The 20,720-nt window shown below is 48.9% G+C and overlaps 1 protein-coding gene across 4 annotated transcripts in view; it reads right to left on the bottom strand.

Moving 5' to 3' along the window:
- LOC143805465 (carboxyl-terminal PDZ ligand of neuronal nitric oxide synthase protein-like) overlaps positions 1 to 20,720 on the bottom strand; it is a 70,764-nt gene that overhangs the window by 26,953 nt on the left and 23,091 nt on the right. For all 4 annotated transcript variants that reach the window (XM_077284875.1, XM_077284876.1, XM_077284877.1 and 1 more), the window contains 8 exons: positions 19,228 to 19,320; positions 18,766 to 18,824; positions 17,460 to 17,568; positions 16,999 to 17,128; positions 16,573 to 16,679; positions 15,290 to 15,421; positions 4,053 to 4,218; positions 3,597 to 3,855 (listed from right to left, as the gene is read on the bottom strand). In XM_077284875.1, the coding sequence (XP_077140990.1) occupies positions 3,597 to 3,855; positions 4,053 to 4,218; positions 15,290 to 15,421; positions 16,573 to 16,679; positions 16,999 to 17,128; positions 17,460 to 17,568; positions 18,766 to 18,824; positions 19,228 to 19,320 (1,055 nt within the window). The remainder of the gene's footprint in view (positions 1 to 3,596; positions 3,856 to 4,052; positions 4,219 to 15,289; positions 15,422 to 16,572; positions 16,680 to 16,998; positions 17,129 to 17,459; positions 17,569 to 18,765; positions 18,825 to 19,227; positions 19,321 to 20,720) is intronic.

The raw sequence follows: 20,720 nt of genomic DNA, 5'->3' as shown, positions 1-20,720 counted from the left end.
CCAAATAAGGTACCAGCATTATGTCTTCTTTCCTGATGAAGGACGCCACTTCGGAAATGATTTTTGTAAATACGCGGGGCGCTATAGCCACCCCGAAGGGAAGACATTGATATTGTAGATGGGTGGGGGTGTTTGCAAGATTTACCAGTAACCTCAGGTACTGTTGGTGTTGGACCGCGATTGGTACATGGTAGTAAGCATCTGTAAGATCGATCACTGCCATGTAACAGTTTGGGTCGAGAACCTTTATTGCCGTTCTCAGGGTCTCCATTTTGAATCTTTCTATTTGAATATACTGGTTTAGAGCCTTCAGGTTGAATATTACTCTTAGCGAGCCGTCTGGTTTTGGTGTCAGAAACAAGGTGCTGTAAAACCCCTTCCCTATCTCTTGATGAGGTACTCTTATTAATACTTCCTTTTGTATGAGGAGATGAACTTCTCTCTCTAGTGTGGCCTGATTTTTTTCGGCCACATGGGTCATTATCACACGATTTGGTGGGAGGCTGGAGAACTTGAGCCTTAACCCTTCTGACAATAAGTTGGTTATCCACTGAAACGCCGGTAGTGCCGCCCAGTGGTGGACAAACCATCGGAGTCTTCCGCCCACTGGTATTTGGGCGTCATTGATTTTTGGGATCAGATTTGAGGGGAGGCTTGTTGAAAAGAAATCCCCTTTCCTTTCGATCTTTCCAGTGTCTGCCTCGACTAGACCTGTCATCTGATCGGCCGCGGGTCCCTCTATATCCAGATCCACGAAAGGACGAACGAGAGGTTTGCCATCGGCGCCTAGGAAAGGAAGGGGGTGGAAACCGCTTCTTCTTGTCCGACGCCTTCTCAGGGATCTCGTCTAGGACCTTACCAAAAAGGTATTGTCCTTCACAGGGCACCCCACAGAGTTTGACCTTCGATTGGAAGTCAGCCAACCAATTTTTTAGCCATAATGCTCTACGACCTGAGTTGGAGAGAGCACATGCACGTGCGGCACCTGACAGAATCAATTGAAGCATCTGCCAGAAATCTTGCGGCGCCCTGTAGAGAGGGTAATGCTTCAAGTAGCCTCTCTCTCTCTCGGGCATTTGTTTTTGATCTGGTCACTTAGCTCCTCTAACCACTTGACCATAGCACGTGCTGTGCAAGTGGCAGCAACCCCGGGTTTAAATGACTATGTCGCCGCTTCCCAAGCCGATTTTAGAAAGGCATCTGCTTTCTTGTCTAGGGGATCTTTTAGGGCTCCCATGTCCTCAAATGGTAATGCTACCCCTTTAGAGGTGCTGGCAATGGCAGCATCTAGCCTGGGAGCCTTTTCCCACTTCTCACAGATTTCCTCATCAAAGGGGTACTTGCGTTTTAAGGCCTGAGGGATGGATATTTTCTTATTGGGCTTTTTCCACTCCTTTTTAATTAGATTTACTATATTTTCATGGAAGGGAAAAAATTTACGCTTTTTTCCCTCCAAGTTACTGAACATTGTGTCTTGAATTGACCGTGGCTCTTTAGGAGTCTCTACCCCCATAGTTGCTCTAACGAGTTTGAGCAATTTCCCAATCTCTTTGACTGAAAATAAGGGTGGCCATACTCCTCATCCGAGGAGTCTAGGTCTGAGGCATCGGAGGGGGTTAATATTCCCGGTTCATCCCCTGAATCTACGTCCGACCCTTGTTCACTTGTCTGGGGGAGGGGAGTTTCTTTTGCTGTATGATGTTTTGTAATAGGGAAGAAGATTCTTCTGCTACTGTCTTGTCAATACAAGGCTGGCAGATTTTGTTGCTGTATTGGCTAGGGAGTGTGTCTTTGCATAGTGCACAGACCCTATTTTTCTGTTTGGATGTGGCTTTCCTTCCCTAAAAAACATATAGTGTACAGGGTGTCAGTATGTGTGGTTTGCCTTACAAAGGCACTCACCCCTCCAGGACCCCGGATACCGCAGTAGCTTGTGCCTCCTCAGATATCTTCGCAGGCATCATGGGCGTATCCGGATCCATCGCTGGTTCGGTCATCTTCGCAGGTAAATGCTTGCTGTGAAGGACCAGCGATTCCCTTGGCTGCTGCTATTTTATATCAGGAGCGGTGTGCGCGCCTCTGGATCAACTTCTGCCCGGAAGTGTCCAGCACACCGGCTCCCTCGGCGTGTGACGTCACCTCCGTGCGACCGGAAGTCGTCATCCTTCACTTCGGCGCCAGCGAAGGACACGCCCCTAAACCCCGGACCAGCCTTCTGCACAGAGCGGGCGCCGGGGAGTCCAGAGAGGGGGAAAGAAGGCGCGGACACAGCCTCCTCACCCGGACAGCACCGCACGCGATGCCGCCGAGTATGGCTGGCCCCCCCGCGGACCTCGGCCTCCGGACCGGAATCAACAGAGGGAAATCCCTCCGGAGGTAGGAGCTCTGCGACAGGCGTCCACCTGCAGGAACAGGAAACCAAACTGAGGAGAGAGGGGCCGCCCCATTCTTTTATCTCTGCTACAGGTTTACTGTTCCTGTGGGCGGATGCCATCTCTCACGTGCGGTGCTGTCATGGTGAAGGGAAAAGTTTATTTTGAAAATGTTCAATAAAAATCTGATTTAAAGGGAACCTGTCACCCCAAAATTGACGATGAGCTAAGCCCACCGGCATCAGGGGCTTATCTACAGCATTTTGTCTGGAATGGTGTAGATAAGCCCCCATTGTATCCTGAAAGATAAGAAAAAGAGGTTAGATTATACTCACCCAGGGGCGGTCCCGCTGCGGTCCGGTCCAGGACCTCCCATCTTCTTACGATGACGTCCTCCTCTTGTCTTCACGCTGCGGCTCCGGCGCAGGCGTACTTTGTCTGTCCTGTTGAGGGCAGAGCAAAGTACTGCAGTGCGCAGGCGCTGGAAAGGTCAGAGAGGCCCAGCGCCTGTGCACTGCAGTACTTGTAGGATCTGTGCTATGCCCGCTCCTTGTTCTGGCGGTCGGAGTCAGGAGAAAAGAGAAAAAGAGCAAGGGCCATCCACACCTGTGCCATAACGCCAACTGCGTTAGGAGAAGAAAAGGTCTTGCCGTCCCGGACAAGAGAGGACACAGTCTTACCCCTGGCAGAACTGTGCTCCCTGTCTTCTGGGTCAGAAGGTTCCATGCGATGTCACGGCGATTAGGGATCAGCTGACGCCGCACAGTCTGAAGAAGGCGGAGGGAGATGAGTGAGGCGAAGATATGCACTGCGCATGCCCAGGAATCCCAGCCCCGCAGTGTGAATAAATCAGAAGACACTGCGGGGCAGGATCTCTGGCAGCGCGGCGCATAGGCACAGTCAGCTAGCCAGCAAATGATGTCAGAAGACGGGCAGCGCTAACTGCGCATGCCCAAGGCATAACATAATAGCGCAGGCGCCGGGACAGTTCAAAACAACGCTGAGGAGGCGGCGCCCGGCGCCAAGAGGGTATGAGTGATGGCGGAGCTGCGTCTGCATTAGGGGGGGGAAAGACCTGCCCCCAGGACTGTTTCAAGGTATTTTGGACAAATTGCAAAATCGATTATTTCTGCAGTTACAGCACCAAGAACTAAAAGCCACCTTGCAGCATTAGTAAATAAATAAATAATAATAATTTAACTTTAGACCGTCATCATCACTTACCTGTCCTCATCCGCCCTCTGTACTTTTGGGTACTTGGAGGCTTCCGCCCGGTGAGTTACCACTGCCTTCCCACTTTTCTCTAGGTTAAGGAAGTTGAGGTACGCTTCTCCCATGGTCCCGTTCGGGGCACAGCGTACATTTTTCTGCATTGAGGCCGGGGTGGACGTGTATGGAAGATTGATTTCCAGACTGTAGAGGTTCTTCAAATTTAGGGACGAAGACTGAGCAAGTGCCAAGTTATGTAGAGACCCCCGATGCACTGTAAGAGAGGGAAACCTATCAGCAGGGTCACCGGGGGAGCAGTGACATTGAGCAGAGTACCTCACCACTCAACATCCACGTCACATGGCCAAGTCAAGCTTCCCTCCATATCACCCCCCTCCCCAACATCCACATCACCAGTGCACAATATACATCCTGCCCACGTAGCGAGGCCTGGAAGCCATGGACGCTCACCAGTGATGTTGAGGTCAGACCTGATCTCCAGCTCCTTTAACTGTTTCATCAGCAGTGAGACGTACTGTAACAAGTCGCGGTTGGTCAGCAGCAATTGTCGCACTCGGTCCTGAGCTTCTATGCGAGCTGTAGTCTCTGCCGCAAGCTGATCCTTCAACAACTGTGCCTGGAAAATAGAAATCACAAGTCACCCCCAAATCTGCTGCAACACGCGGGATGGTAAATCAACCATCTGGTGGATGATGATGCAGGTCTGCAGTACCCATCATGTCCATCCGAACTGCAGGCTGGATGCCATCTCCTTGTGTGGTTCCACCATTACTCCCAAGCAACATGCCCGCTGCCTTGGTGGTCATACTTGATTCCGAGCTTTCTTTCATTATTATTATTTATTTATATAGCACCATTAACTCCATGGTGCTGTACATGAGAAAGGGGTTAAATACAGGGTTATAGATATTGTTTACAGTAAACAGGTTTACAGTGACGGACTGGTACAGAGGGGAGAGGACCCTGTCCTTGCGGACTTACATTCTATGGGATAGTGGGGAAGAGACAGAAGGTAGTGGTGAGGCGGCGGCTCTGGCGGTGGTGAGGCGGCGGCTCGATTATTGTAGGCTGTAGGCTTTCCTGAAGAGATGGGTTTTCAGGTTCCGTCTGAAGGATCCGAGGGTGGTGGATAATCGGACGTGTTGGGGCAAAGAATTCCAGAGGATGGGGGATATTCGGGAGAAATCTTGGAGGCGGTTGTGTGAGGAACGAATAAGTGTGGAGGAGAGTAGGAGGTCTTGGGAGGATTGAAGATTACGTGAGGGAAGATATTGGGAGAATAGTTCAGAGATATAGGGAGGGGACAGGTTGTGGATGGCTTTGTAGATCAGTGTTAGTAGTTTGAACTGGATTCGTTGGGGAATTGGGAGCCAGTGGAGGGATTTGCAGAGGGGAGAAGCGAATTACCTGGGCAGCAGAGTTGAGGACAGACTGGAGTGGTGCAAGGGAGTTAGCTGGGAGGCTACAGAGGAGGGTGTTGCAATAATCGAGGCGGGAGATGATGAGAGCATGCACAAGAGTTTTGGTAGATTGTGGGCTGAGGAAGGAACGGATTCTGGCAATATTTTTGAGTTGGAGGCGACAGGAGGTGGCAAGAGCTTGGACGTGAGAGAGTTACCCCGAGGCAGCGGATTTCAGGTGCGGGAGAGAGCGTGATGCCGTTTACCATAATAGATAGATCGGGTAGGGGGGATACGTGAGGTGGGGGAAAGATGATGAATTCGGTTTTGTCTACATTGAGTTTTAGGAAGCGAGAGGTGAAGGAGGAGGATATGGCTGATAGACACTTCGGGATTCTGGACAGCAGGGAGGCGACGTCCGGGCCAGAGGTAGATCTGAGTGTCGTCTGCATACAGGTGGTACTGGAAGCCATGGGACTTTATGAGTTGTCCTAGGCCAAGGGTATATATGGAAAAAAGTAGAGGCCCTAGGACAGAGCCTTGAGGGACTCCAACAGAGAGAGGGCGGGATGAGGAGGTAGTGTGGGAGTGGGAAACGCTAAATGTGCGGTTGGACAGGTATGAGGCAATCCAGGACAGGGCAAGGTCTTTGATGCCAAGGGAAGAAAGAATCTGTAGCAGTAGGCAGTGATCGACTGTGTCGAAAGCAGAGGACAGGTCAAAAAGGAGGAGGATGGAGAACTGTCTGTTAGCTTTGGCTGTGACTAAGTCATTAGTAATTTTTGTCAGGGCAGTTTCGGTGGAGTGGTGGGGGCGGAAGCCAGATTGGAGGTTGTCAAGGAGAGAGTTAGATGAGAGGTGGGAGGAAAGTTGAGCATGGACATGCTGCTCAAGGAGTTTTGAAGCAAACAGGAGCAGTGATAAAGGGGCGATAGCTGTGCATAGCAGTTGGGTCAAGGTTAGTTTTTTTTGAGGATGGGTGTGATGGTGGCATGTTTGAAAGCAGAGGGGAAGGTACCAGAAGAGAGCGATAGGTTGAAGAGATGGGTTAGGGCTGGAATGAGCGTGTTAGTGAGGTTGGGGAGCAGGTGGGAAAGGATGGGGTCAAGTGCACAGGTGGTGAGGTGCGATTTGGAAGAGAGGCGAGTAAGCTCTCCTTCAGTGATGTTGGAGAGGGAGGTTAGTAGGGAAGGGCAGAGGTCTGGTATATGGAGTGGTTGGGGTGCTGGACAAGTAAAGGTTTGCCTTGTTTGGTCGATCTTGTTTTTGAAGTAGGTGGCAAAGTCCTCGGAAGAGATGAAGGGAGTTGGAGGTGGCAGTGGTGGGCGGAGGAGAGAGTTAAATGTGCTGTAGGATAGTGAAGATACAAGGTTAGTGAAATAGGTCTGTTTAGCAGAGGTGAGGGCTGATTTGAAGTCAAGTGTAGCTTGTTTGAAAGCAGTGAAGTCGTCTGGCAGGCGTGTTTTCTTCCAACGCCGCTCCGTGACCCTGGATGCTTGTCGAAGTTTTTTTTGTGAGATTGTTATGCCAGGGTTGCCTATTGGTTCGTCGCACTTTGCCATGCATGAGAGGGGCGACTGAGTCTATGGCTGATGTGAGGGTGGAGTTATAGAAAGCGGTGGGGCTGTCCGTGTCGTGGAGTGAAGATATGGAGGACAGGGGTAGAAGAGAGTCTGAGAGTCTGTGAATGTCTAGGTGTGCAAGGTTTCTGTGAGGATGTGGTACTGGCTGGACATGGGGGGCGGGTGAGGAGGACAAGGAAGAGAGGATGAGTAGATGGTGGTCAGATAGGGGGAAGGGAAAGGTTGTGAGATTAGATAAGGAACAGAGGCAGGTGAAGATGAGGTCTAGCGTATGTCCGTCTGTGTGGGTGGCTGTGGAGGACCACTGGGTGAGTCCAAAAGATGAAGTAAGGGCCAGTAGTTTGGAGGCTGCTGGCTGGTGGGTGTCAGTAGGGATATTAAAGTCGCCCATGATGATGGTGGGGATGTCGGCAGAGAGAAAGTGAAGGAGCCAGGTGGAGAATTGGTCGATGAAGGTAGTGGCTGAACCCGGTGGTCGGTATATGACAGCCATTTGGAGATTGGAGGGAGTGTAGATACAGACAGAGTGAACCTCGAAAGAAGGGAGGATAAGGGAGGGTGGGGGTTGGATAAGGTTGAAGGAGCAGTTTTTAGAAAGAAGGATACCTACTCCTCCGCCATGTCTGTTGCCAGAGCGAGGAGTGTGGGTAAATTGGAGGCCACCATAACTCAGTGCTGCAGGCGAGGCCGTGTCAGGGGGCGTCAGCCAGGTCTCTGTGAGGGCCAGGAAGGAAAGGCTGCGGGAAGTGAAGAGATCATGGACCACGTGGAGCTTGTTTCAGACAGAGCGGGCATTCCAAAGTGCCCCAGAGAGGGGAAGCAGGGTGGTGGGGGTCAGTGGCACAGGTTTTAAGTGTGAGGGGTTGCGATAGTTTCTCATAGTGTGAGAAGGATAGGATGAGGATTAGTAATGTATGAGGAGGGGGGGGGGGGCAGGATTGGGGGGGGATCTGTCGCCAGCAGTGAGAATAAGCAGAGAAAGGGAAGCAGGTGGGTGAAGGAGAGTGATGATTAGTGGAGCAAAAACGGTGGGGAAAATATGAGCATGATTAAAGGGGTTGTCCACTACTTTCAATTAACCCCCCTATGTATCCCCCCGGGGCCCCTGATAATTTGTGTAAATACCTTCTTTAGCCGTTTTCGCCTGTGAGCGGCGCTATTCTGGTGCCTGAGTCCGGGTCACGTGACCCCCAGGCTTCAGCCGCCGCTCATTTCCGCCGACGTCACGTCAATTTCCAGACTCTGGAAATTGACGTGACGTCAGTAGCAGGCGTGTCCCCAGGCTCCACAGACAGCAGTCACTCAAAGAGTGACTGGGCTGTGGGCGGGGCTGAGGCTGCCTGCGGGGCCGTGCTGGGGGTGGGCGGGGCTAGGCAGGGATGTGCGGGCGGGCGCCGGTGCTGTGCGGTCCCGGGCGCTGTGCGGTCCCGGTCCCCGGCGCTGTGCGGTCGCCGGTGCTGTGCGGTCCCGGTCCCCGGCGCTGTGCGGACCGGTACGTGCGTGTGCGCGTGTGTGTGTGTGTGTGTGTGTGTGTGTGTGTGTGTGTGTGTGTGTGTGTGTGTGTGTGTGTGTGTGTGTGTGTGTGTGTGTGTGTGTGTGTGTCTGTCTCTATGTACAGGCATCGTCCGATGGGACAACAAGTCCCATCGGGCTCTGCCTGCTACAGTGGCAGTGAGTGACACATTAGCCAATGATGGGACAGTAGTAGTCCCATCATCCGGCTAATGTGTTGAATGTAAAAAAAAAAAAAAAAAAATACACATACACAATACATACATACATACATACAACACACGACATGCGACGACACTCACCATGCGACAACATGCACCATGCGGCGACATGCACCATGCAACGACACGCAACATGCGCCATGCAACGACATGCGCCATGCGACGACATGCGACATGCACCATGCGGCGACATGCACCATGCAACGACACTCACCATGCGGCAACATGCGCCATGCGACGGCATGCGACATGTACCATGCAATGACATGCGCCATGCGACGACATGGGACGACATGCGCCATGCGACAACATGCGACATGCAGCATGCGATGACATGCGCCATGCAACAACATGTGACATGCACCATGCGACGACATGCGCCATGCGACTACATGCACCATGCGACGACATGCGCCATGCGACGACATGCGGCATGCAACGACATGCGCATACAGTACATACATACAGAACATACAGTACATACATACAGTACATTAAACATAGATTACATACTCACCATCACTTGTCACTTTGATCCCCGAAGCCATTGTCATCTGTAAAAAATATTAAAATAATAAACAAACACTATACTCCCTGATCCGCAGAAATCCAATTAAAACGAGTGTCCCTCGACGATCTCCCGTGGAGAGCTGGAGCATCTGCTGATGCAACCACTCACCAGGGGCTCCAGGAAGACAATGAGGGGAGGAAGGTATCCTTCCACAATGTATTCCCCACAATGTATTCCTACGCCCCTGTGAGAAAATAGTCCCTAGTCTCACTTTATGGCATGCTGTATGAGAAAGTTCCCACGCAGCTTTTTGCCATAAAGTGAGACCAGTGAACTTTAGTAACCTCAGTGATACACTGCAGGAGCCATTGCCTCCTGTCAGTGTGTCACTGAGGGTCCTATAGAGCGGTGACATCAACCCTAACCGTAAACGTGACAGAAATACGTGGCACTTTAATACGTGACACTGAAATACGTGGCACTTACATAGGTGGCACTGAAATACGTGTCACGTGGCACTTACATACGTGGCACTTACATACGTGGCACTTACATACGTGGCACTTACATACGTGGCACTATGTCAGAAAATGTTCATTAAACGGTTAGGGGTGAGGATTTGGATCCCTTTATCACCCTGATAGTGGTGGGTGGTGTTTCTTTCTGTTTTTTTCTATAAAAACGCATGCGCTTTTAACGCAAACAAACGCATGTGCTTAAAAACGCATGCGTTTACATAGACAGCAATGCATTTTTTTGCCGCAAATAAACGCATGCGTTTTTTTGCGGCAAAAAAACGATGAAACTGAGCTGTGAAATGATGAATCCGGCCTTGGAATCCGTTTTTTCATGCATGTTTCCATTCAAATCATGCACATTTTCCGTTTATTTACTTATTTCCAAAAACGGCATTAAAACCGCGCATAAACCGCACCAAAAACTGCATCAAACTGCACCAAAAACTGCATCAAAACCTGGTGCAGTTTTGGTGCAGTTTGCAGTTTTGGTGCGGTATTGATGCAGTTTTTGGTGCGGTTTTGATGCAGTTCTTAGTGTGGTTTTGGTGTGGTTTTGATGGAGTTTTTGGTGCGATTTTGGTGCGGTTTTTGCGCAGTTTTGATGCAGTTTTTGGTGCAGTGTTGATGCAATTATGGTGCGGTTTTGATGCGATTTTTTTCAGTTTTGATGCATTTTTATGCAGTTTTTTTGCACGGTTTTGATGCATTTTTTAATTCGCTTTTGTTGCGGTTTTTGCGCGGTTTTTAGGCGTTTTGGTGCGTTTTTGAAAGGTAAATAAAGATGTATTATTGAACAAAAAAAAAAGATTTGTGATGTCATTATTGTCCAACCTCCTCTTTTACATTTGTCCAACCCACACTCCTTTAAACACACAGATAGACAGATAGATGATAGATGAAATGGATAGACAGATCTACATATAGATAGATCTATAGATGAATACATCTATCTATTCATATATCTATCTGTAGATGTGTATGGATAGATATCTATTGATAGATGTATGGATAGCGTAGGGTGTGTGTCCACTGTCCGGATTACATCAGAATGAGCTGCAGATTGTATGCTGCGTACTTGTAGTTCCATCGGATGATGCCTGCACACACACCCCAAAAGACCCCCCGCACACATCCGAACAGCCCACAGACATCGCACACACCTGAACAGTCCCGCACAGCGCAGCACACATCCGAACAGCCCGCAGACCCCGCCCGCCCACACATAGACGCACACCGTCACCGCCCACACACTTCCATCCTCCCGAGCTGCTGCGTTTCTCGGACCCACATCCGCAGCAAAACTGCAGATCTTTTTTACATCTGCGGTTTTGCGGCGGATGTGCCCGACTCAATGAAAGTCTAAGGCCATGTTCACACATAGCGGTTTTTACCGCGGATCTGCGGCGATTTTGATGCTGCGGGTCCGCAGCAGTTTCCATTGCGTTTACATTAACATATAAACCCTATGGAAACCGCTGTGCACATGCTGCGGGAAAAAACGCGCAGAAACGCAGCGGTTTAAAACCCGCAGCATGTCACTTCTTTGTGCAGAATCGCAGCGATTCTGCACCCATAGGAATGCATTGAACTGCTTACTTCCTGCATGGGGCTGTGCCCATGATGCGGGAAGTAAGCAGATCATGTGCGGTTGCTACCCGGGGTGGAGGAGAGGAGACTCTCCTCCAGGCCCTGGGAAGCATAAATAGTGTAAAAAAAAAAAGAATTAAAATAAAAAATGATGCTATACTTACCTCTCAGCGCTGCACGCGGCCGTCCGTTATCAGGGTTGGTGTGCGAGCAGGACCTGTGGTGACGTCGTGGTCACATGACCGTGATGACGCCTGGGTCACATGACCGTGACGTCACGAAGGTCCTTCTCGGCACAGCATCTTTGGAACTGGACCGCCGGGTGCAGCGCCGAGGAGATCGCGACGTCAGAGGGTGAGTATAACCAATTTTTATTATTTTTTACATTACTATTGATGCTGCATATTGCTGCATATGCAGCATCAATAGTATAGGCGGAAACCCGCAGCGGAAATAGCAGAACAAACCGCGATAAATCTGCAGGGATAACCGCAGCGGTTTTGCCCTGCAGATTTATCAATTCCGCTGCGGGATAAACCTGCAGAGCACGCCGCAGAGTGTGCACATAGCCTAAAGGTGCAGAAACGCTGCAGTTCCGCACAAAAGAAGTGACATGCTGCGAGAAAAAAAAGCTGCGTTTCGGTGCGGCCTTTTCCGCAGCATGTGCACAACAAGTCTGCGGCTCCCATAGACTTACATTGGTTGTACACTACACTGCGGATTTGATGCAATTCAGTGCGGCAAAAAACGCTGCGGATCTGCAATCAAATCCACAATGTGTGCACACAGCCTTAGCATTTAGGGAACCGAGCAAAAAAGCCAAGCAAAAAACAAGTGTGGGATTGCACTTATTTTGCCATTTCATTGCACTTTGAATTTTTTTCACATTTTCTGCTACACGACAAGGTAAAACCAATGGTGTCGTTCAAAAGTAGAACTTGTCCCGCAAAAGATAAGCCCCCACATGGCCATATAGATGGAAAAATTATGGCTCTGGAAAGAAGGGGAGCGATAAACGAAAACAAAAAAGCTGCAGGGGTGAAGGGGTTTAGAAACATGGATATGGACATATCTATGGAAATAGACATATATCTGTATGTATCTATCTATCTATCTATCTATCCCATATCTATCTATGTATCGATCTATGTATCGATCTATGTATCGATCTATGTATCGATCTATGTATCGATCTATGTATCGATCTATGTATCGATCTATGTATCGATCTATGTATCGATCTATGTATCGATCTATGTATCGATCTATGTATCGATCTATGTATCGATCTATGTATCGATCTATGTATCGATCTATCTATCTATCCCTCTATGTGTAATGGAGTGTGGGTTGTGGGTTGGACAAATGTAGAAGAGGAGGTTGGACAGAAATGACATCACAAATCTGTTTGAAGCTAGAGGAGGGAGAGGAGGGAGGGGTTGGGTGTGTTTTGGAGAGGGTGTGCTAGGTTCAGGCTTAGTAGCAGTGCAATGCATCATGGAACTTGTAGTATTAGAGCACAATGACTCAGGAGAAAGGAAGTTGTCGATTAACCCCATGAGAGCTGAATCCAGCACTAAAGTGGGCTGCTACAGCATGATAAAAGGTAATATTGCTAAAATAAAACACAGTAGATGTTTTCAGTGGCACATAATAGCAAGATTTATGAAAAAAAAAAAAAAAAGGTTATAGTAGTGGACAACTTCTTTAAAGAGCAGGGGAGGAAAAGGCAAGTAAATTTACCCCACATCCAACCACTGGCTCGCTCTTGTTATCTGCACCTAAAAACATTTCTAGAATTCGACCTTTTAAGGTACCTTCACACTAAACGACTTTGCAACGATAACGATAGCGATCCGTGACGTTGCAGCGTCCTGGATAGCGATATCGTTGTGTTTGACACGCAGCAGCGATCTGGATCCTGCTGTGATATCGCTGGTTGTTGCTGAAAGTCCAGAACTTTATTTGGTCGTCAGATCGGCGTGTATCGTCGTGTTTGACAGTAAAAGCAACGATGCCAGCAATGTTTTACAATGGTAACCAGGGTAAATATCGGGTTACTAAGCGCATGGCCGCGCTTAGTAACCCGATGTTTACCCTGGTTACCCGGGGACCGGCATCGTTGGTCGCTGGAGAGCTGTCTGTGTGACAGCTCTCCAGCGACCACACAGCGACGCTGCAGCGATCGGCATCGTTGTCGATATCGCTGCAGCGTCGCTTAATGTGATGCGCTGCTGCTCAGAGCTTCCTGCACTGAATGTGTCAGTGCCGGCTGTAAAGCACAGCACAGCGGTGACGTCACCGCTGTGCTCTGCTTTTACTTTACGGCCGGCGCTCACAGTCAGAGCGGGAAGCAGACGGCCAGGGACCTGACGGACATCAGAAGGCGAGTATGTACTGGTTTTTTTTTTACATTTACAATGGTAACCGGGGTAAACATCGGGTTACTAAGCACGGCCCTGCGCTTAGTAACCCGATGTTTACCCTGGGACCGGCATCGTTGGTCGCTGGAGAGCTGTCTGTGTGACAGCTCTCCAGCGACCACACAGCGACGCTGCGGCGATCGGCATCGTTGTCGATATCGCTGCAGCGTCGCTTAATGTGACGGTACCTTTACTTTCGACTCTGCAAAAACTCACTGTTTCTCTTATTCATTCTCGTCGGGACTATTGTAACTCTCTACTAATCGGTCTCCCTCTTACCAAACTCTCCCCGCTCCAATCTGTCCTGAATGCTGCAGCCAGGATCATTTTCCTCACCAATCGTTATACCGATGCCTCTACCTTGTGCCAGTCACTACACTGGTTACCCATCCACTCCAGAATCCAGTACAAAACTATTACCCTCATCCCCAAAGGACTCCACGGGCTCAGCACCACCCTACATCTCCTCCCTGGTCACAGTCTACCACCCTACCCGTGCTCTCCGTTCTGCTAATGACCTGAGGTTAGCATCCTCAATTATCAGAACCTCTCACTCCCGTCTCCAGGACTTTTCACGTGCTGCACCAATTCTTTGGAATGCACTACCCAGGTGCATACAATTAATCCCCACAGTTTTAAGCGCATTTGTTCAGACTGGCCTACCGCCTCAACACATTAACCTAACTATCCCTGTGTGGCCCATTTATAAAAAAAACCCAAAAACTTAAACCATAATCAGGTTCCTCGTATCATGTTCTCATACGCTTTATGCATTTAATTAGCCTTCAGTGTCTGTACTGTTACATACTTAGGCTGATAACCGGTTCATGCAGCTTTATATGAACACCCGATCCTTACACTATGGCTGGTCCGAACAACGAAAGCAATTGTTACCATCCACCTCTCGTGTCTCCCTTTTTCCTCATAGCTTGCGAGCAGGGCCCTCACTCCTCTTGGTATCCATTTTTGATCGATGTGTTTATTGTTATGCTGTAATGTCTATTGTCTGTACAAGTCCCCTCTATAATGTAAAGCGCTGCAGAATATGTTGGTGCTATGTAAATAAAATTATATCATTATTATTATAAGGATACACCCCAAGCTGAATATGGCATACAGTGTATGCCCTAGCCCACGCTGCTCAGGATTACCTACATTGTGGGGTCTGGTGTATTCAGTCACACACAGCCCTTCAGCATGTGGTGGATTTTAATTGCAACAGGGTCCTACCTACCCATAAAAATCAGACTTGGAAGAGAGGTTTTTCACACCTACCCAGGAATTTAGACTTTCGTCTTAGACAGGTATTCACATTACACATTAGGTTGTTGGGCATGCATGAATTGGTCAAATTATGTGCTAAGTGTCTCAGTTTTTCCTAGTATCCAGAAGCAGTATTGCTACTCATATTTCTTATTGACATGATAGTACAGAGTGCAACTTTTTTTGTTTATCCTTTCTATTACCCAGACTCAGAGAAGCTCTTGTCCATCTACGACATTGACAGTCCTTGACACGTATGGGGCGATTGTAAGCTCACGAACGTTCACCTTGCGGCCATGGAAAGTGGTGAAAGGCCCGAAGACTGCCTACTACATGTGCCATAAATACTGGAGATGGAAGGCCCCTACAATGGGACTCACAGCTGAACATGGGAAACCCGTCATAAGGGAGAACTGGAGACATGGACCTGAGAATCTAAGCAGACACCTAGAAGCCTGTACATCACTGCGTAGAGTAAATAAGAGCAACTGTACGCCACCTGCAGTACAACGTACAGCCAATAGAGGGCATGCGAAACTCAAGAGGTGCAGCTGAAAGAGGTTATCTGCGTCCCAGAGGCTAGAGAGCCTCAGATACACTGACAGGAGTCTCACTTGCACCACCCTCAGCCAACACTCCCCATTACTGGATGATGGGAGTAGTGCTCACCTGGGCGACAGCCACCTGCGTCTGTTGCTGCTGCTGCAGGAGTTGATGGTGGAGCAGCTGTAGTCGGTGCTGAGAGGCCAACGGTGTCAAAGCTGAGAGAGAGTTGAAGGGAGAGTTTGCTTTCAGGAGCTCCTGTGAATGAGACACAGATGAGAACCTGTCAGTATGAAGATCTGATCCAGTGCCCGCTGGATGGACAGCCACCACTAGATGGCGGCACATGAAGATTGAGCAGCACATGCATGTCCTCTGAAGTAGAAGATGAGAGCAGGAGTAAAGCACCTGCAGAACAAGGAGACATTGAGGCGCCCATCCTACCCGCACAGGAATTGTACATAATATTATATACATTCGATAAATTTATGACACTCCAACATTCACACTAACACTCAGAAGGAAAACGTGTGGCATTACGGAAATCTCAGGGTGGACAGACAGAAAATCCCAGCACATCCAGCCTCGGCTGCTATAATGGAGATTATTAATGGTCGTCTAAGGAAGGTTCTGCCGTTGAATGTACAAATCATTAAGATCCGCTGCTGGAGGCTCCTGGGACACTGGAGAACTGGCCGCACCACCGGATCCATGACAAATTACTGTAATCCAAAGACGTTAGGTTGGAACTGAGACTAGAAGGGTCCGACTACTGGACACAATCCCCCCACACACACACCATAATCCTAGGAGCAGGATTGGTGTGATATTCCCTCACGTGGTCTTTGCAGTTGTCCACGTAGTCTTGTACAATTAGAAGAATAGCACGTAGTGATCAGTACTGTGACAAGAGACATCACAACCGAGACTAAAGGGGACATTCAGCATCTACACAAACCATGAGGTGTCAGCATGACATTGAGCTACGACATCCGGCTACTGGTGTCCACTGAAATCACACCACCGCTATCGGGGCCATCATGGTGCAGAGCAAGATGGCAATGCAGGCTGGAATGGAGGTCTGCCCTCTACAGTGAGGAGTCCTGACTTTTGTCTTGGATGCAATGATGGCCAGAATCTGGTCTGAAGAACACATGGGCAACGACATGAAGAGGCCTTCACCAGGAAAAGTGAAACTGTCCCAGGAGGACTTACTCCTCATGACTACCCTAGGCCTCATATTCCTCATACTACTGTGAGCAGCCTGTGTGGCCTAAATGTGCTCCCATGGCTTCAGAGACTCCAGACTTGTCTCTATCGAGCACATTGGGGACGTCATTGGTCGGTGATCACGCGCGCACACACACACGCGCTCATACAGCTGCGGCCATGTTCTCGCCCCTTCATACCCGGCTACTTTGCTCCTTTAGTGCAGATATCTCAGTACCCAGGTGTGTGGTAGAAGAGGTGCAACTATTAACCCCTCCAGGATTTTCAGTTCTTATCAGTTGCTGCTCTAATGAAGAAAGAAAAAAATGGGTGAAACATGACTGTGGGGGAACGCTGATTTGCGAGGAGCAGCATTTACATGACATTTGTATCTACTTTGAATATCTTACGAGAATTTAGAAGGCTGATGGGCTGGAATATCTGCACCATCAGCAAAAAACAACTTGGATTAACACCTTGGCTGCTGGCACTATGTACATTACAGGTCATTACATGTACACAGAGCGCACAGAGGATATGCACATTCATTAATGGATGAGGGGAATGGTACAGATGGTGCTGCACCATCGCCGATGGTGTCACCGCAGTCCCTGCCCCCCATCTACCTTCCATACTGTGCTTGTCCTGGGACCTGTTACTGGCTCCATCTGCATCCTGGTGAGCAAGCTGGAGACTCATTTTGTGGCACACTTCAAAGGCTTGTCCGATGGTCCGCACAATCTGCATGGCCTGGCTCTGGGGACAGGAAACAGAACTGTACATATCCGGCACTGCAGAGAGAAGCAGCGGCTGCTCCAGGGCAGGAACTTCTCCCCAGACAGTCAGCGTGAGAGCAGGGTGATGTCGTGGATTCTGCACCTCAGCCATGATGGTCTCCTCATAATGGCCCAGCGCCACTAGACTACATGCTCGGCCTGAGCATCTACATCATCTCCTGCAGCAGCTCCAAATTACAGGACACACGTCCATGAAATACACGCTCACTGCTAGAACCCCTCCAATTGATTGAGCCCCTATTGGGCAGTAGCCAGCCCCCACATGCTGCACTCGGCACAGCTGTACTCACCTTCTTCTTGGACTTGAATACGTTGCACCTGAAGGCGTTGCTGGCCCCGTCCCGGGAGATGTAGCTGAAGATCTTCAGGTCCTGGGAGTCGTGGGACACGTAGAATATTCTGGAGGAGGAGAGACATTGTCTGTCTGTGCAATGAATATAAAGCAGCGTCTGGAAGAAACAATGGAAATGAAGTCCTCACTCACGCTCCGGCCCAGCGGCAGGAACTCGCATAATGCCTCATTTCAGGCTTCTGTATGTTTTCTGGCAGAGATTGAGATTCTGTCAAGGAATCTGGGAGCAACACTTACCCAAGTCATCTGTATAATCAACACATGCAAAAAGCCTTCAACATCTCTGCTAGCTGTCAACTAGGAACCTTCAGAAGCTGAAACCCTGAACTCCCAAATTATGTTCCCACAGCAGCACCCGACATTGGAGGCTCAAAACCCACAGGTCGGTCCAGGAAATCCTAATGGCAAGTGTATAAGAAAGTAGCAGAACGTAAGGACAAGGCACAGCTGATCTCTAGTGTAGGCAGCATTCTCAGTGATGTCACCGCTGATCTCTAGTGTAGGCAGCATTCTCAGTGATGTCACCGCTGATCTCTAGTGTAGGCAGCATTCTCAGTGATGTCACCGCTGATCTCTAGTGATGGATAGGCGGCATTCTCAGTGATGTCACCGCTGATCTCTAGTGATGGATAGGAGGCATTCTCAGTGATGTCACCTTTGATCTCTAGTGATGGATAGGAGGCATTCTCAGTGATGTCACTGCTGATCTCTAGCGATGGATAGGCGGCATTCTCAGTGATGTCAACCCTAATTACTAGTACAGAAGGTACAGTAGTCCCGTTACCTCATGGCTTCATAAGTGTCTGTCTTTCCATATGACCCCAGTTAACCCTACATGTTCTGCAGTGTCAGAAATCAGGTTTCATTTTCCATGGAAGTTCTCACTTCATACTTTCTGTTCAGTCGTTGTAGCAACATTTTTTGATTGCTCCATCGTTTTGTGCACAGGATTTGTCTGTAGATTTTGAACAATATTCCTGGAGCTCATAATAAAAAAGAGAAATTGTGTAATTCATTTCCAGGATGTCAAGTGACCACAAGCCAGTGGAGGGGGGGAAATACTGATAACGGAGGAACCACAAGAACCTCGACTGTTCGTTCTATATGTAGTGGTATTCCTCAATGATCAGCACAAAAAAAATCAAAAAATAAAAAGCGCTAAAACCAACAGCCAGTAACATAACTACACATGTGCTGGGGTACACTAAATGTTGGATTGGGGGAAACGCGGCCACTGCCCTCACCTGTACACGGGGTCGTGCATCACCAACACCGAGGCTTCATCCCACATCCACCGCTTCTTCTACAACATAAAAGCAGTGAGTGAGTGGTGAATAACGAGACGTCCCACAACCTCACACGACTCAGAAAACCTTGCATCTCCCAGCCACGTGGCCCATCGCAACCACCCCCCAGCCACGCACGCGGCTCCTCGCGCACACACCCCAGTCACGCACGCGTCTCCTCGTACACCTCGCACACACCCCAGCCACGCACGCGGCGCCTCGCACACACCCAAGACACGCACGCGGCTCCTCGCACATCCCCGAGACACCCACACAGCACCTCGCACATCCCCCAGACACCCACGTGCGCCTCGCACACACCCCAGACACGCAGATTGCTTTACTCAATGATTTACAGCATTAGCTCTAGCAGTTACTAAATTACAACCCCCCCAACATTGCACTAAGCTAGAACCACACCTTTTGCTTCTTCCTCACTGTGATCTTCACTCCATCCACAGACACGGTGATGCTGATCTTTTTCTTCTTTATGTTCTTGGCTTTAAATTCAAACTAGAAAATAAGAAAAAAAATATTCACATTATTCAACATGTACAGTCGAAAGCCCAGCTGTGCAGCAGGGTCCATCCGAGCAAGTGCACGACCTAGTGTCCATACATTGCACACCTGGGAGGAATGGTGCATGTCAGTGACTGCTCTCAAAGTCATCAGGATTGTCGTGGGACATTATGGATTATCTTCTCTGATGTGAGGAACATTTTGGTTTATTATTTTATTTTTGTTGCAGGAGATGTTGACGTCGGTGGATTAGGCCTTCAGTAAGTATGGTTTAATTTAGATTCAATAAAGGAGTCTGTCATTATTTCAAATAAAGGACTTTATTCTGGTGTATGTGTTTTTATACAGCATCACTATGGGGTTACTAATGGATAGGTGTCTTATAGATGCCTCTCCATTACTAACCTGTGGGCTTGATGTCACCTGACAATAGAAAGGTGACATCAAACCCCCTTCCCCCCCCCCAACCATTACCCCACTGGCCACCGCTACAGGGCAAGTGGGAAGAGCGAGGCTAAGCCCCAGATTTGGCACCTTTCTGGGGTGGCTGAGAGCTATTATTTTTAGTCTAGGAGGGGGACAATATCCATGGCCCCTTCCTAGGCTATTAATATCAGCCTGCAGCTGTCTGCCTAGCCTTTGCTGATTAGATGTTATAGGGGGACACCCTACATTTTTTTCTGGGGTAGCCCTGTAAACTAGACAGTAAAGGCTAAGCAAACAGCTGTGAGCGGATATTAATAGCCTGGGAACCTTTATGGCTATTGGCTCCTTCCCAGAATATTAGCTTTCCCTATGCTGGTTATTAAAATGACGTGAGAGCCCACACAATTTTATTTTTTAAATCAACAGTTGCTGTCTGGTTCGTTTTGTTAACGCTCCTACATAGCCTGGTTAAAGAGTGTGTGTGTGTGTGTGTGTGTGTGTGTGTGTGTGTGTGTGTGTGTGTGTGTGTGTGTGTGTGTGTGTGTGTGTGTGTGTGTGTGTGTGTGTGTGTGTGTGTGTGTGTGTGTGTGTGTGTGTGTGTGAGAAACATCTTTAAAAAAAAAAAAAAAAAAAAAAAAGGCCTTCATTGTTGAACAAAAACACACCCAAAAACAGGGGAAAAAAAAATGTGCGTTTTTGCTGCCAAGAGATGCAGAAACCTTGCAGAAATTTCTGCAAGCAAATACTCAACATGCGCACATAGCCTTAATGTAATGATGGAAGTTGTGGGTAATAAACAGCAGCTGAGGATGTCCGACAACTGTCCAGAAGAACAAGCTGAGGATCTCCACCTCCAATCTATCGGCCTGTTATACCTCAGTATGGGGCAGAGTGTGAGCTCGAGGACAGTACATCCAATAACAGAGGCCACCTGTACCATGCAACAAAACCAGCTACCAAGGGTCCTG

This window comes from Ranitomeya variabilis, chromosome 2 (genome assembly GCF_051348905.1).
Source record: "Ranitomeya variabilis isolate aRanVar5 chromosome 2, aRanVar5.hap1, whole genome shotgun sequence".
Classification (NCBI taxonomy): domain Eukaryota; kingdom Metazoa; phylum Chordata; class Amphibia; order Anura; family Dendrobatidae; genus Ranitomeya; species Ranitomeya variabilis.
The sequence above is the reverse complement of the archived record's forward strand: the minus strand, read 5'-3'. Positions and strand labels throughout refer to the sequence as shown.